The sequence below is a fragment of the Megalobrama amblycephala genome, linkage group LG7, assembly GCF_018812025.1.
Source record: "Megalobrama amblycephala isolate DHTTF-2021 linkage group LG7, ASM1881202v1, whole genome shotgun sequence".
Taxonomy (NCBI): Eukaryota; Metazoa; Chordata; class Actinopteri; order Cypriniformes; family Xenocyprididae; genus Megalobrama; species Megalobrama amblycephala.
The window spans coordinates 57267573-57284814 of NC_063050.1; the positions used below are offsets into that span (position 1 = coordinate 57267573).

General features: G+C 38.8%; 1 protein-coding gene across 1 annotated transcript; it reads right to left on the reverse strand.

The window, feature by feature from the left end:
* Positions 1-802: 802 nt before the first annotated feature.
* lamp1a (lysosomal associated membrane protein 1a) lies at positions 803-16881 on the reverse strand. Its single transcript, XM_048198254.1, has 9 exons — positions 16644-16881; positions 11372-11487; positions 6628-6844; positions 6389-6553; positions 3523-3728; positions 3320-3442; positions 3174-3240; positions 2928-3095; positions 803-2613 (listed from the first exon to the last, which is right to left on the reverse strand). The coding sequence occupies exons 1-9, from the start codon at positions 16690-16692 to the stop codon at positions 2474-2476; spliced, it is 1251 nt and encodes a 416-aa protein (XP_048054211.1). The 5' UTR covers positions 16693-16881; the 3' UTR covers positions 803-2473.
* Positions 16882-17242: the final 361 nt, after the last annotated feature.

Sequence of the window (17242 nt, forward strand, 5' to 3'; positions counted from 1 at the left end):
GGTCCATGATCCCTGCCAAATTTTGGGCCAATATGTCAAATAGTTTAAAAGATATTGCAATTTTCTAAACGGCAGTTCGTCCAATCCTGGCAAAATCGGCATCCACGGATTCAGCATGACAAAAGGAATCTGATGAAGCACACCGAATATTATTTATATTGATCAAAGTTTTGCCGAGATACAGCCTCTGAATCAAGTTTGCAATATCGTAACTTTTAAACAAAGATGAATATCAAAGTTCTGTTCAGTCATTTGTGTGCGACTCGGTTTAAAGATCATCTGAGACATTTTCTGTAAGAATTGGACCAATTTTGAAGGAATATTAGCATTAAAAATTGGAAAACTGTATTTTTCAAAATGGCCACTACTGTAATGGGCGGAGCCTCAATGTAAGATGATGAATATGATCAGCATGAAGACAGGATTCAGGTGGACTATGATTCATTTTTCTTGAAATAAGAGTTCAAATATTCACCTTTAAAATGGTTGTAACATTTGAACTGGTGGTGGCGCTATAGAGTTGGTCTAGAGACTCCAAAGTTGGTCAGATTACTCTTCATTACCGTCACTACAAGTGTGCCAATTTTCATCATTTTCCTACTCACGGTTCACAGGGCTGCCATTGACTCCCATTGGGGAGGAAGAATAATAAAACTGGCTGGAAATTAATAAGACTTAAAAAAAAAAATATATATTGATATTGTTAATCCTATAATCATTTTAAAGTGTTAGTCTACTCTTGGACACTGTTGCATTCTGGGAGCTGCTGTTTTCATCAGTCAGGATTGAAACACACACAGACTGTAAGTCATTATTTATTTATTAACCTCAAACCCTGATGCATAAAAATAATGAAACATTCGCTACAAAAGAGCAGAAACCAGCAAACACGGCACTGGAGTCACATGACCCAATGACAAGTCATGTGACCAAACAATTCACCACAATAAAGAAAGGCACGTTCATGCCATGTCGTAATTACTGTAACTGTAAAAAGCCTGTATGATGTGTAATTACAACATGTAAACAGGTGATTTTCTGAGAGCTGTGGCTTGTACCACCTGACCACTGCAGACGTCCGGTGTGTGACATCACAGTACAGCGAGAGCGAATCGAATATTTACTGTAATTATGACATGGTGTGAACGCAGCAGAGCTCCAATGCAGATCAAACCCAGTGTTCTTCATCATCATAAACACACTGACGATGATGATGATGATGAAGCACTTCAAACAGCGAAGAGTTTCTTATAAACATCCAGAAAAGCACATCAGACTCAATCATTCATGTTAAACAGGCACAGTTTCCCTTTACTGACCATCAGTTACACTGACAGCTGCTGCGAGTGTGTGTGTGCGAGTGGAGGATCATGGGTAATTCACCAGCGGCTCTATACAGGCTTCATGATCCGAGACACAACTACAACAACATCATCAATTATTTATATCAGGTGTCATTTAATGCCAGTGTCTCACACACACACACACACACACACACTCACACACACACACACACACACTCACACACACACTCACACACACACAGGTTTTTACTCTGAGCTAATGATATGGTCTATCCTCACACACCCTCAGAGTTTCTGCATGTTTATATTTGGAATAAAATGGTTTAGTTTGTTTATTGATGTATTTGATGGTGACGGCTGTGCTTATAACACAGACACCTGAACACACACACACACACACACACACACACACCATGATGAGAACATTTACTACACACACTTATGTAAATGAGGTGGTCTTAAACTTATATTGTTTTTACAAGAAGCCAATTAAAATGACTGCAGACAGGAAACATGATCACGAGGTTCATTCGTTGACATCAGTGAATTTATTCATCAACATTTACTAATTATTACAATCGAGAGTTGCATCAGTTAATTCACTGTGAACTAACGTACATTTTCATAAACTAACATTAAAGATTCAGAAATGCTGGAAGAACGAATCGCTCGTTATTAATGTCAACAAATGAACCCGTCACCGAAAACATTGAACATTTTTAGAATAAAAAGAACATTATAATAATAATAATAATAAAATGACATTATTTCTGAATGATTTGTATAACTGAGGACGAGTGAAGGTTTGTCCACTTTGGCTGATCAGTTATTTGTAGTCTCACTCGTGACCTCTGACCTAAAACAATCATTATTTACACAGATTCATTAATATAACGGCTTTAGAGGAACAAACTGACAAACAGGAGACGAGTTGATGAGACACAGATGACAGTCGACTAGACACACACACACACACACCAGTGACCCCTGACCTTTGACCTCACAGCAAAGAAGAACAGAATGAACCCGCTCTCTCTCTCACACACACACACACACACACACTCACTCAGTCCAGTGCGTCCAGCTGCAGCCGCTCTGAAGCAGGCAATCACAGCACAGACGCAGGAGGAGGATGATGATGATGATGATGATGATGATGATGATGATGATCAGATGGTCTGGTATCCGGCGTGTGTCCTCTTCCTGCCGATCAGATACGCGATGAGGACGATCAGCACCAGACCAGCCAGAGCCGCTCCAACGATGATGGGAATGAGCATGTTCTCCTGATCCACACGACACTGCTCCGCTGCACACACACACACACACACACACACACACTTTGTGTCACTGAGTGACATTGACTCGATCACATCATTTGCAGTGCTTCATGGGAGAGGGCGGAGCTTAAGGGACAGTTTACCCAAAAATGAACATTTCAGTCATTATGATGGATGGGCTTCAATACCTCATTCACTGCCATTATAAAGCTTGGAAGAGCCAGAATATTTTTAAATATGTCTCAGATTGTGTTCGTCTGCAGAGTCACAGCGCTTCACTCTTTAGGAATCAAACCTACAGTGACTCTGAACGTGATCTGATCACATGACCGCTGGTCAGTACCTGCAGAGAACTTGTTAGCGGTGACGTTGAAGGGCTGCAGCTGCAGTCTGAAGGTGTTGATGGAGAAGGCGGACACTACGGCGAGCGTCTGCTCCGCGCTGCACATGTACGAGCGGCCCACGCTGCACTGCAGGAAGTCCAGAGAGCTGTTGCTCGCCACGAACCGATCTGCAGGAACCAAACCATCAGAAGAACATCAGACTTCCTCAGAACCCCTGCACCAGAGTCTAGACTGAACTCACTTACCCGTCATGTCGGACCAGAAGGCGGAGACGCTCACGGCGCTCAGATGAAACTTCTGCGTGGTCGAGTTCTGCAGCGACACACGGAACATGATCAGAGGGAGGAAGAGTCACGTGACATTAAGACACAGGAAACAGAGAGAGTCTGACCAGCGTGAATGTGAAGGTGAGGTTGGTCAGATCCTCGGCCAGCGTCAGGGTGGCCACCGTGACCCCGCACGACCCCGAGGCCGTCGTTCTGTTGGGCTGCAGGTTCACGACCTCACTGACGGTCTGTGGAGGGAACGGATCAAACGTCAGCGGCGGGAAACAGTGACCTCAGCAGGAAGTGAGCGTGTGTGTGTGTGTGTCACCTGGTTGCGAGTCTTTGAGAAGTGCGTGACGTTGAGCTGCAGCCCCATCAGCGCCAGCAGGCAGACGGTGCCGTTGCCGTTGGTGATGGTGTAGTTGCCGCGCTCCGGGGCGGCGGGCGGCGGGACGGGTGACGGGGCGGCCGTGGTTTTGGGTGATTGTGTCGGGGCGACGGTTGTAACCGTCTGATCAGCACTGCAAACACTCTCTGTGACAAACACACAAACACATTTATTTCTACAGCGCTTCGATTCAAACTGAATTAAAGGATTAGTTCACTTTCAAATTAAAATTATCCTGATAATTTACTCTCCTCCATGTCATCCAAGATGTTCATGTCTTTCTTTCTTCAGTTGAAAAGAAATGAAGGAAATCATTCCAGGATTTTTCTCCATATAGTGGACTTCACTGGGGTTCAACGGGTTGAAGGTCCAAATGTCAGTTTCAGTGCAGCTTCAAAGAGCTCTACATGATCCCAGACGAGGAATAAGAGTCTTATCTAGAGAAACCATCGGCCATTTATTAAAAAATTTCCTTCTCTATTAGAATTCCAGCAGTGTAGACGCTGCTAAGTGTATTACTGCCCTCTACAGGTTCAAAGTTCTGAACTAATTCTTATATACTTGCACTAGCATATCAAATATGACAATTTAGTTCAAACTTTGACCTGTAGAGGGCAGTAATACACTTATCAGTGTCTACACTGCTGGAATTCAAATAGAGAAGAAGAAGAGAGCTAGTTCAAGATGAGCATTGTTAAAATGTATATAATTTTTTTATATATATCCAATGGTTTCTCTAGATCAAGTCAAGTCAAGTCAAATTTATTTATATAGCGCTTTTACAATTGGTAATTGTTTCAAAGCAGCTTTACATATTAGAAGCACAGAAAAAAGGGAAGTGGTTAAAAATAAGCTGTACAAACAAGCGTGGTAATATGTAACATATACAATATGGTGCTACATTAAGCCAATGTCGGCTGACTCCCAGGGGTGGAAAAAACCCCCTAGGAGAAAAACCCAGCGTGTTAACACTGGGAAAAAAGTCCTAGGAGGGAAAAAACCCCTTGGAAGATATATATAATATATGTAAATGGATATGGAGATCAAAATCTGAATCAGACTCTTATTCCTCGTCTGGGATCATGCAGAGCTCTTTGAAGCTGCACTGAAACTGACATTTGGACCTTCAACCGTTGAACCCCAGTGAAGTCCACTATATGGAGAAAAATCCTGGAATGTTTCCTCAAAAACCTTCATTTCTTTTCCACTGAAGAAAGAAAGACATGAACATCTTGGATGACATGGAGGACAGGAAATTATCAGGAAATTTTAATTTGAAAGTGAACTAATCCTTTAATGATGCAAACGTCAAACATGAGACACATTCAGATTCTGCTCTACAGACGTTTCTTTATAATCATTTGTGAAATTTACCAGCAATTTCAGCGTAAAACTTTCTACACCATTTTTTCAGTGCATTATTTACTGATAAACATTCAGCAGGTTCTGAGGGGGTGAAGACTTATCAGGGCTCGACAGGAAGTACTGCTGATGGCCCGGGGTCAGTGTGAAGGACAGCAGACGGAGCGGTCAGTTTCCCGATCGGGTCAGTGCTGTAGGGTGTGCGATATATATCGTCTATGATATCGTAATTGTTGATTTAATGATCTGATATTATCGATTATGTCCCTCACTTTACAAAAAACAAACAAAAGCACACTCATTGAGTGCACACATGCTCTATACGTCTAGTTTAGACTAGTGCACATGGATATTTAGATGCACGCTTTCACTGCGTGATTTAGTCTGCCTTTAGAATGCCCCAGAATTCAAGATAAGGGGCAAAAATGACCCTGTATATATTTTATATTTATATAATTTAATATAGTTAACCAGCATTACACAAAGAGTGACGTTTGTCTATAAATATCAACATGATTATAAATGTGATATTGATTTTATTCAGCGTACAGTTTAATGAACAAGAACTTAATATCAAGTGATTTACATTTAAATCGCTGTTTTGCTGCATTTCGCCAACAAAAATAGTTCCAAAGTCCACAGCATTGTTTTGCGTCTCTGAGCGACACTTCCTGAATGAATCAGCCGTTTGAATGAATCAGTTGAATCTCAATGATTCGCTCATTAACAGTGATTCGCTGCCACCTACTGGCGGGTTTAATTTTCACATTTAAAGTGTCTTTTCATTTTTTTAAATAATTTCAAATAACAGTATTTAACATTTTATATTTATGCATCTGTAACTGCTCTCAACTGATTAACTTTAATAAGTTTAATATATATAGTTATACATTAGATTTCAATTTCTGTACCTGAAAATCTCCTGTTTAAACCTTCATGAAAAACTTGAAAAGCACCATTTATTTCATGTATAAGTTTGTTCTGTTGTATTTATTTGTGCTTATTACTCGTAATTTGATTATTTGTTTATATTTTATTACTTTGTTTATTTGTCTAACAATATTTAAAATATAAATTAATGTAGTAGCTTTTGGTGTCATAACCCTATTTATTGAGGTTAAATGTAACAAAGACAACGATGCTTTATTTTATAGGCCCATTTTCTTGTCTTTTACTTGTATTAATTTTTTGTGGCGGGACCGGGCCAGTAGAAAGAATCCTTAGTGTTGAGCCCTGTTTATGCACTCGACTGTGTGCATCACATGACTCACTCCAGCTCTGAGCATCAGATTACCCAGCAGCCCTCATCAGCACTCACAAGTGAAACAGCAATTCAGAGAAGAACAAACAGTTTAACAACCTGCTCAACCGGTTCAAAAGAGGAGTCTGAGGATCACATGATGCTGGGAAATGCCCCTGACCTTCAATGTTTGAAACTCCGTACCGTCTTTGCTGAGGTTTGCCGAGGTCATGTACGCCTCCATGCGGACATTAGCGAAGGTGACGTTCACTCCTGCGTCCAGACTGAAGGAGGCGGAGCTCAGACACCTGTAGGTGCTGTTCATCCGTGCAGAGATCTCCGACACGTTCGTCATCACGGACACGACTCCTGCGGCAGAGACACACGTGAGCGGGCGCTCGTCTATGACAGAGTGTGTGTGTGTGTGTGTGAGAGAGACTGACCTGCGCTGGAGGATTGTGGGAAGGTGCTGGTGTCACTGAGGTTATACTGCAGGCTCATGTTGGCCACCCTGTACAGACGCCCGTCGCTGGAGAACACCAGAGAGAACATGTGACCCGCTCCGAACGACAGCAGCAGCTCTGGAGGAACGCCGGCGCCGCCGCAGGAGCTTCCGTTAGCCACCGCTGCTGAGGACGGCAGAGCGAACGCCGCCACGCTCTACCAGAACACACACACACACACACACTCGTCACGAACACACTCACTGAAAACTAAAATGACGTTTTTTTTAATGACTAACATGACAAAAACTAAAAAAGACATTTGACACAGGACTAAAACTAAGTAAAAAAAAAAAAAACATCTGACAGTTAACACTAGACATGTGACAGCATAACTGCATGTGTGTGTGTTTGAACTAGCATTTCGATAGCTAACAAATTTAAGGCGATTGTTTTTTTGTTCATTTTATTTGTTTTTACGCAGTAAGTGAGTGTGTCTAAGAGAAAAATTAGATCCAAATAATGACGGGGCGTCTGTGTGCGCAGTAATCTGAGGAAGCTGTTCTGCAGTATCATCAACACAAGAGCACAATGTCCTGAACAAAAGTCTGATTGGATTCTTACCAAATTATAGAACATATAATATAATTATAATCTGCACTGTAAAAAGCGCTACATAAATATCACCGACCCTCTTCAATATTTACATTAATGAAACAACTAGAACAGTCAGCAGCACCTGATCTCTCACTGCATGACTCCAGCATAAAGTTCCTCCTGTATGCAGATGATCTGGTCCTGCTGTCTCCAGCAGAGGAGGGTCTACAGCAGAACCTGGACATCCTGCATCGGTTCTGTCAGACCTGAACCCTGACCATTAACCCTTGTGCGCTCTGCGTTTGGGAAGTACACTCAGGTCTCCAGAGGTCCAGGCAACAAAATGTAATTTTGTAACAAAATAATTGCTTTTTTTTTTTTAAACAAATGTAATTTTACTCTGTTTATTAATGTTTTTCTTCATATTTGTGCAGTTTTGAGGATTTATCATATTTCTTAAATTTTTATATAAATAAATAAATATTTTATTGAGTAGGTTTTTATACAAAAACAGCTTTTTATGTAAAATTCACTTTATAAAGACCCACATTTCTACCTTTCATTCATGGGGATAACATGGATAATTTGACATGGTTTAGTGTGAGATTTTTGGAAAATGCAGTTTTAAAAGTAAAAAATGATCACTTTATCCAGCAGATGGCAGCAGAGCTCCACTATTTGCTGTTTGACTGACTGAAAGACATCTTTACACAAGTATTTTCAGCTGGATTCATATCTAAATATTATCAAATCACAATTATGACAATAAAAGATACTTTTTGTCAAAGTTTAGCATTTTTTTTGTAAGATAAGATAAGATCAGTTTTTCAATATTGTTACATTATGATGAGACCCCGCTTAGAAAATGGACAAAATTCATCCAACATGTTTTGAAAAACTGTTTTTCAATTTAAAAAAAAAGCTAAACTTTGACAAAAAGCAGCTTTTATTGTCATAATTGTGATTTCATAATATTTAGATATGAATCAAACAGAAAATACTTGTGAAAAGATGTCTTTTAGTCAGTCAAACAGCAAATATTGGAGCTCTGCTGCCATCTGCTGGATAAAGTGATCATTTTTTACTTTTAAAACTGCATTTTCCAAAAGATGGACAGAAATCTCACACTAAACCATGTCAAATTATCCATGTTATCCCCATGAATGAAAGTTAGAAATGGGGGTCTTTTATAAAGTGAATTTATATACATAAAAAGATGTTTTTGTATAAAAACCTATTTAAAAAAATATTTTATTAATTTATATAAATGTAAGAAATATGATAAATCCTCCAAAAACTGCACAAATACGAAGTAAAAACATTAATAAACAGAGTAAAATTATATATATATATATATATTTTTTTTAACTGTAATTTAGTAACAAAATTTTTTGTTGCCAGAGGTCTCTGGAGACCCTGAGTGTGACTTTAATTCCTACACTAACATAAAAACAAGATATCACTCCAATTTATTTTATTATTTGTAGATCTAGAAAAAGTTAACAACTGTACAAAGTTTCATGTCACTAGGACAAAGAGAATTTTTTTTTATTTTATTTTAGCAAACGTTGTTTGGGATACTAACATTCCAGACAGACCTAGATGTCAGGGAAATTTCACCCTTGGTATGACCTCAGTTGATCATGCCACAAGCTACACACACCAGTGCAACTGGAAAGCTAAATTTGGCCGTGAATAAACTGAAAGAAAAAGCAAGAAGGACCTTCTATGCCATCAAATAATCAATCCAAACTGAAATACCGATCAGAATCTGGCTCAAAATATTCCAATCAGTCACAGAACCGATTGCACTATATGGCAGTGAAGTACAAAAAGCGACTACAAAAGCTGAGATGGCAGATTGTGTTTAAGAACGAGCCTGATTTAAAATTCATAGCATTACAAGTCCATGAGCGATTGAGCAATGGACAAGGAATAATAAAGATGTGCAGACTTTTTACAGTTTATGTATGGAATTGTGTTTTTCAGAATGTCCCACAATGCAGGAAACGCTCCAGTGTGAGGAGCATGATTACCTCCGAGGGATTCATTATGTACCAGGTGCCTCGGGAAGTGACCGTTTACTTGAGAGATCGCCATTGTGAACATGGATGGTACCATACGGTGGGCACGCCTTTTTGTTTTAGCTTTCATTTAAAAGACAAATTACAATATTACAAACATTATTAAAGGGTTAGTTCACCCCAAAATTAAAATTCTGTCATTAATTACTTACGATCATGCCGTTCCACACCCGTAAGACCTTCGTTCATCTTCAGAACACAAATTAAGATATTTTTGATGAAATCCGATGGCTCAGTGAGGCCTGAGCAATGACATTTCCTCTCTCAAGATCCATTAATGTACTAAAAACATATTTAAATCAGTTCATGTGAGTACAGTGGTTCAATATTAATATTATAAAGCCACGAGAATATTTTAGTGCGCCAAAAAAATCAAAATAATGACTTATATAGTGATGGCCGATTTCAAAACACTGCTTCAGGAAGCTTCGGAATGTTATGAATCTTTTGTGTCGAATCATGATTCGGATCGCATGTCAAACTGCTGAAATCACATGACTTTGGTGCTCCGAACCGCTGATTCGACAAGCTGATTCATTTGTGCACCGATGTTTCCTGAAGCAGTGTTTTGAAATCGGCCATCACTATATAAGTCGTTATTTTGTTTTTTTGGCACACCAAAAATATTCTCGTGGCTTTATAATATTAATATTGAACCACTGTACTCACATGACCTGATTTAAATATGTTTTTAGTACATTAATGGATCTTGAGAGAGGAAATGTCATTGCTCAGGCCTCAATGAGCCATTGGATCTCATCAAAAATATCTTAATTTGTGTTCTGAAGATGAGTTTAGGTCTTACGGGTGTGGAACGACATGAGGGTGAGTAATAAATGACAGAATTTTAATTTTTGGTGAACTAACCCTTTTAAGACATGTGTTTTCATTTGTGCACAGAATGGGACGTTCATTGTTGACTCAACTATCGACGGGGAGAAGTTAGGATACGTTGTGGCTGTGACTCCTGAGAGCCTGACACTGAGCACCTGTGCAAACCTTCAATGGGAACTTCACTGCGAAAACGTTCAGGTAGTGGCGACTAATGTGCATCTTATTTACATGATGAGATAATAATGCAGATCACTGGCTCTGAATGGGCAGCTGAGGTTCTAATGATGTTATTTTGAGGATGAGATGGTAAATATGAATCTGGGCAGACTCAAGGAGATCGTGGAAGTGCTGTGCGTCACGGGGTCGCAAAGAGTCGAGCATGACTGGGCGACTAAAACAAGATGGACCGAGGATTTTATCACCTCTGCCTCATTCGCACCAGGAAAACCCCTGAAGCAGTTCTTTTATTGTAGCAGAACATGAGAGGAGACGTTAGGCAGAACGACAGTCTTTGTAATCATTATATGATAATGAGTTGTAAGCGAGATCTCTTTCATAGTTTGTCAGTATAAATAAGGTGTGCATTTGTTTACAGTGAAACATCGATCTACACATGGACCCCTGCCAGGAAATGACACACTTTCAGAAGACGAAGAAGCTGGTGATCAATGTAAACCTCTTACATTAGTTATGAACTGAGTTTGTGTTTATCATGTATTGCTCTGCACACCTCTCTCTCTCTCTCTCTCTCTCTCTCTCTCGTCATGTTTGTTTCAGCAAACTGGATAATTGCTGTAATCGTGGGGAGTGTGTTTGTCACCATCCTGCCTGCTACCGTTTGGCTAATTTGGAAAAAACAAAGTGTGTAAGAAAGTAAGTGCTTGTTTTAAATGTTTGTGTTGTTGTCTGTTGTTGAACATGCTAGTGATTTTACTGTATATATTGATGTGCCTCAATACGTTATGTTACACAATAAGCAATAAAAAGCATATTACCAGTTATATTTTGTTTTGCAGAATGTGTAATATTTGTCTTATATTCTTTCTATAATATTTGATATAACCGTTTGTTCACTAGGTCCACGTACACTCTTCCAGATGAAGGTGAATCTGAGACAGGGGATTCGTTCATGATCCTCATGTCACACTGTGGATCTCAGAGAGAGTGTGTGTGTGTGTGTGTGTGTGTGTGTGTGTGTGTGTGTGTGTGTGTGTGTGTGTGTGTTTTACCGTTCCATTAGTGCTGTTGTAGGAGATGCTGAAGGAGGCGTCGAGTTCTGCTTTAATGCAGGTGGAGTTTCCTTCGGTCACCTCAAATGTCACCGCATGAGCCGCAAACACACACCCTGAAACACAAACACACACCTTCATCATCACTGGACCCTCAGTGTCCACCAGAGAGCGCCGTCACACTGATAAACCATCATTCACTGTGATCACATCAGAGCTTTGTCCCGTTTTTTTCCCCAAATTCCCTGTTTCTGTGTTTTAATTTTTCTGTTTTAAATGCTAAATTAAATTTGAATCATCAAAAACACATCTACTCAATTTAATTCTTAAAACTTTAACAATTTACTGATCAGTTGATACAAAGATTTCATCTTTTCAGAAATCTGTTTTAATTTTTCTGCATTCTGTGTTTTGATTGATTACAAATTTGTTTTCAAAAACGCTGGTCATCAAATGCAAATATAATTCCTTTTATAGAGGGTATGCATCGACGTCACTTTCCCGCCGGAACGCTCCCTCAGCTGGACTGAGTGGCAGAAGAGCTCCTGCATGACTGGATTTAATAGAGGAAACTGCGAAAACGCGAGTAAAACTAACGAATTACTCTAAAGGTTGGACTCGAAAGTGTTTCTTATGACATGTCAAATAAACCTAATCCATGGATATTGACATGCAGCCAGGAGTCGTGTTTCCTGACATTTATATGTGCCTGATTTCATAAAGCAAATCTGCCTGTGAATATTTTATATAACTACAATATAGGTAGGTTTAAATCCGCGTAATCACTTATTTCAATGTTATATATATCCTCAAATCATCCAGCCCTAAAACTTGTATAGTTTTTGTCAATGTTTATTCAAAAACACCCAATTATGCAGAATATAAGATGATAAATATTTAATTGATGATTTGTCAACACAATATATACAATGATTTTACCTCAAAATCTAACATTTTGACAATTATTTTGCCGTTTCTGTGAATTGCAGTGATCATTTGCTTCTTTTTTCTGTAGCTTTCAGCACTCTTTAAATATATACAGTGCTTCCCACACATAGACTTTACTTGGGCGGGCCGCCCACATATAATAACGGCCGCCCAAGTATATTTGGAGACACATTTTTGCTTTTATTATTTTTATCCTCTTATACTTTTATATCCGTGCAAAATTATGAAACCATCCGCGATCGATTATCTAGTCGTTTCGTACCTGCTCGTTATGTGTGCGTCAGAACTGTTTACTCCCACTAACATTCAAACGGGCGCTGCATTTTGCAAAGTCACAAGGGGGCGCTGTTGCATGTTCTACAAGCTCATGCGACAGCGCTTCAGACTGCTTCAAAGTGATTCTCAATCAATGAAAAGCGCAGATTTATGCCAAGCGATTGCTAATGAACTCAAGTTGATGAATTATTACAATGTCTACTTTATAACCTTTATATAAAATGTTTTAGACGATTGTAAGAATCTGAAGTATCAGCCTGCAATAGTACAGACATTTCAAAATAAGAGTCCCGGTGTATTCAGGCTTGTTTATAATTAAAAGTCACACGCTAAGTTTTTTATTTTTCTTCTGGGCATTATTGGTATTTTGGTTACACAATAAATTGTATTTAATTTGATTTCCATTTAATTCATAGTAAATTATTGTAGTCTCCCCCACAGGAAGAAAACACTAAGAACATTATTTGACACATATTATTCATTTTATAAATTTTACTAGTAAAATCTGTGTCCCATTCACTGAGAGAGACACTATATGACAGGAAAAGGAGAATCATTTAAATGCTGTAATTTTGCATAATTTACAATGCATGATAATGCATAATATTAGTAAGTAATTAAATGTAATATGTAATTAAAATTAATTTCAATAAATAAAAATACTGTTAAAAATCACACATTATTTGTTTGTCACATGTAGTAGACCGTTTTCGTGCCGTGGGAAATAGGAGGATTTTTCGCCCGCAAGTATATTTCAAACCTGTGGGAAGCACTGATATCCCTCAGGTTTTGTGTCAAAGCTATTTGTAGAGTCAATCACAAAGCTCTTTTGGATGTGTTTTGTGTGTTTTTCGCGGCATTCACGCTGATAACCAATGCTGCCGCTAACCACAGTCCTGACGGTCGACGGTGACGTCACGTGCTGCACAACAGAGGTTTACTGTTTAAATTAAAACATAGACGAAAATAATGTTATGAGAAAAACATTCTATTGAATAACAGTCAAATATTTCTAAAGTTTTTGAGTTTATTTACTTTTATACCCTTTGTGCAAATGAGAAAGACCCCAAAAGAAGGTTGTGTCAGATTTCACTCAGGTACAAATTTATCCTTCGAACGCGGTTCAGATAAACGGTGCGTTTCATTCATGATTCTGTTTAAACTGTAAATAATCATGTGAAGAGGAACTCTTGAGAAATCCCAGCATGGCTGAGAGAGCTTGAGAAATCATGAAGTGTCTTACACACACACACACACACACACACACACACACACACACACACACACACACACACACATTCACACACACACACTCACACTCACACACACACACACATTCACACTACTTCACTGTGGCGATTGGGGGTTTGGTTTTTTGCTCAAGGACACCTCAGTCATTTCCTGCTGGTTGATTGAGAATCAAACCCACAACCTTCAGGTTACCATTCTGAGTCTCTAACCATTAGGCCAAGACAATCCACAGACACACAATCCACAGACACACAATCCACAGACACACAATCCACAGACACACAATCCACAGACACACAATCCACAGACACACAGACTGAATCACCTGATTCCACTGATCATCAGAGTGATTCTCTACAGCAGCTCATCACGAGAGATCACACACACACACACACACACACACACACACACACACACGTGATGAACAACAACAACACGACGGCTGCACAGGAACAATAGCGCTGACTGCCGTCCAGATCGTTCTGGAGTCACATGATGATGGAGTGAGGAACACACACTGATGATCTGCTTGCATTCTCTTCAATAACAGTGTTGCTGCGAGGTCACGTGACTGACCGCAGCGGGCGAGTGTGAAGAGAGAGAAGAACACATGAGGCCTGAGCAGGAGGTCGAGGCTCTGCTGGTGAACAGGTTCAGAGACGCTCAAACGATACAGGACAGTAATAATGCCATAGCGCCGTCTTTATCCAATCAGAGAAGAACATGTGAGCAAAGTTTGGCTTTAGGCACATCTGCAGTTAATAAATCTATATATAAGTGCAAAATGTTCAAAAATCACAATAATATATTGTGGCGTAAAAATCGTGATAATATCATATTGTGGTGATTCACACCCATATTCAAAAGTGGCACGACTGTAATTTCAAGTATTTAATTATATCATATTGGATGTTTTAGTGGGTAAAAACGTGTAACGGGCTATAAGAGCGTTCTTTAGAGCTTCAGCATTAATATAAGCCGACTCGAACACTTCCGGTGAGAGTCATGTGCTGGTGTGTTGAGCATCAGAAATACTTAGTTTATAATCAGAATATAGTCACTTAAACAGTCAGGCATAGCGTTAATTTAGTTATTCAAACGTAAGACGGCATAAAAAATAAATAAATAAAGATGTACTTCAGTGTTCCTCCTCGACTAAATTCAATTCTTCCATCAGTTTTCACGCTTTCATGTGAAAAAAACCTTCAAAAATTCAATATTTATTGTGCACTTTAGTTAGATTAATTGAATAAATTGTGTGTGTATCATTGATCTTGTGCTGCTGTGATTATAAAGAGAGAGCGGCGCTCGCTTTCTGTGTCGTTCATTCACAAGAAAAGTTATTGTTTTTCCTGAGATTTTGTGAGTATTTCATACTTCACATTGACAAAATGTGTTTTTAAACCTAGTTATTTTATAATGTTTAATATTTAATCAAAAACAAAGTGAAAAACGATTAGAGGAAATGCGCAAATAAATGCTACTTTGCCGCCACCTGCTGGTTAAAGTGGTAATTATCGTCTTTTTTATTTTAAAATAAGTGTTTTCTATCAAATGTTGAATTTCCTACATTTTTAAACGTTCGGTTTTACAATGGGGACAATCTCAGAAGGGTGAACAAATAATGTTTGTGGTCATCACATTAAAAATAACATTTGAAGTGCTGAAGTGTGTTTAATTACAGACACGGCGTTTTTAAACAATCCCAATAGCTTCGTCTTTATTGCAATCAATAAAACTGGTTTATTGGCAAATTAGGTAACTGCATTAAAATATGAATACAACATTAAAAAGTCAACCATTGATGGTTTTGTGTCGATGTACAGCGACTACAGAATGAACAGATCACAGTTCACCGGAAATGCCCGAGCTTAACCAGGAAGTAGTCGTGCATATAGTCCATTAGACCTCGAGTTTAGCGGTTCTGGAAGTATTTTTCCAGTAGAGATTTTAATAATCCATAAACTAAAGCAACCAGCGATGAGGTGAATCACAGCATTAAAATCTTTGATTTGAAGCAAAAAAGTGCTTGAAAAATCAAAAATACAAGAATTGATTTAATGAACGAAAGAACTACAATCCCATGATGCACTGCCAATGACAATAGAATTTAAAATGATGCGAGAATATAAAACTATTGATTTAAAGAGTGTATATTGAAACAATATTTTTACGTATGAATTACTTCTTTTGGTGCGATTTGCTTCACGATTCTGATTGGTGGAGATTACTCTGCAGAATCATGGGTAATGTAGTTTTCCTCCAGGAACTTTGCCTGACAAATTGATTATTTAAAAAAATAAGTTAAAACAACGCAGACTGATCGATTAATAACCTCGTAGCTCACAGTAGGTCTGTCTTTAGTGGTTTATCGCCCCGATCAGTCACATGACATTTAAAGATCAGCTGATTGGCTGTTTCGGTCTTCTCCAGCCTAGCGACTGACATTGATCTGAATCGGAATGAGCTTCAGTTCAGAAGGGTGTGAATCCAGTATTACTGTAAGCGAGCTTATTGTTCTGATCACGTGACGCCGACCGCGACAACTGAAGTGAAATTTAGTTCTTTAATATAAATAAATAAATAAACTGAAATGAAAGCGCAAAATGGCGAATAAGAGAACAGACTCATCACACTGACTAAATAACTAGTTTAATCAAACAGATGAACCAGAGTCAGTCAGTCAGTCTCGAACTAACGCGCGCGAACGACAGTTTGACGTCGATGTCACACAGCGTCGTGTTTAGAGCAGTTTATGATGTTTAATGGCGAGTTTAGCGGAGTTATAAAGACTCACCCATCAGTAGAGTCCAGCAGACACCTGCAGCACACTGTTTCTCCATCATGTCTCTCTTATCGACGTCCGTCAGGAGAAGCGGTAAACTGCGCGTACTAAACACTGCGTACTGAGCACGAGCCGCGCGGGTCCGAGAGTTATGAGTGATTTTATCAGATCATAAACGGAGCGGTGCTGTTTCTCCAGCGTCTGGCAGCAGATTCACTGTGTCATGAGGCAGAATGTTCCAGTCATGTGATGTGAGCGCTGTAGCCCCGCCCCTCATGAGTCACGTGAGGGCGCTCACACTGATATAAACACCGGCGACATTCACCGTGACTGCGCGCGTTTACTGTGAAATAATAAATAGTGATAAAGTGTTCAATGCAGCTGGTCACGTGCTGTTAAGGTGTTTATAATATCATACATAATAAATAAAATAATAAATAAAAATAAATACATTTGATTAAAATAAGAAAATATATTAAAATAAAAACAATACTATATATGTTTGATTAAAATATATACATTTTAATCATTTTTTTATTTTACAAATTATAACAATTTATTAAAATAAAAATAATACAATTTATATATATAATTTACATTTGATTAACATT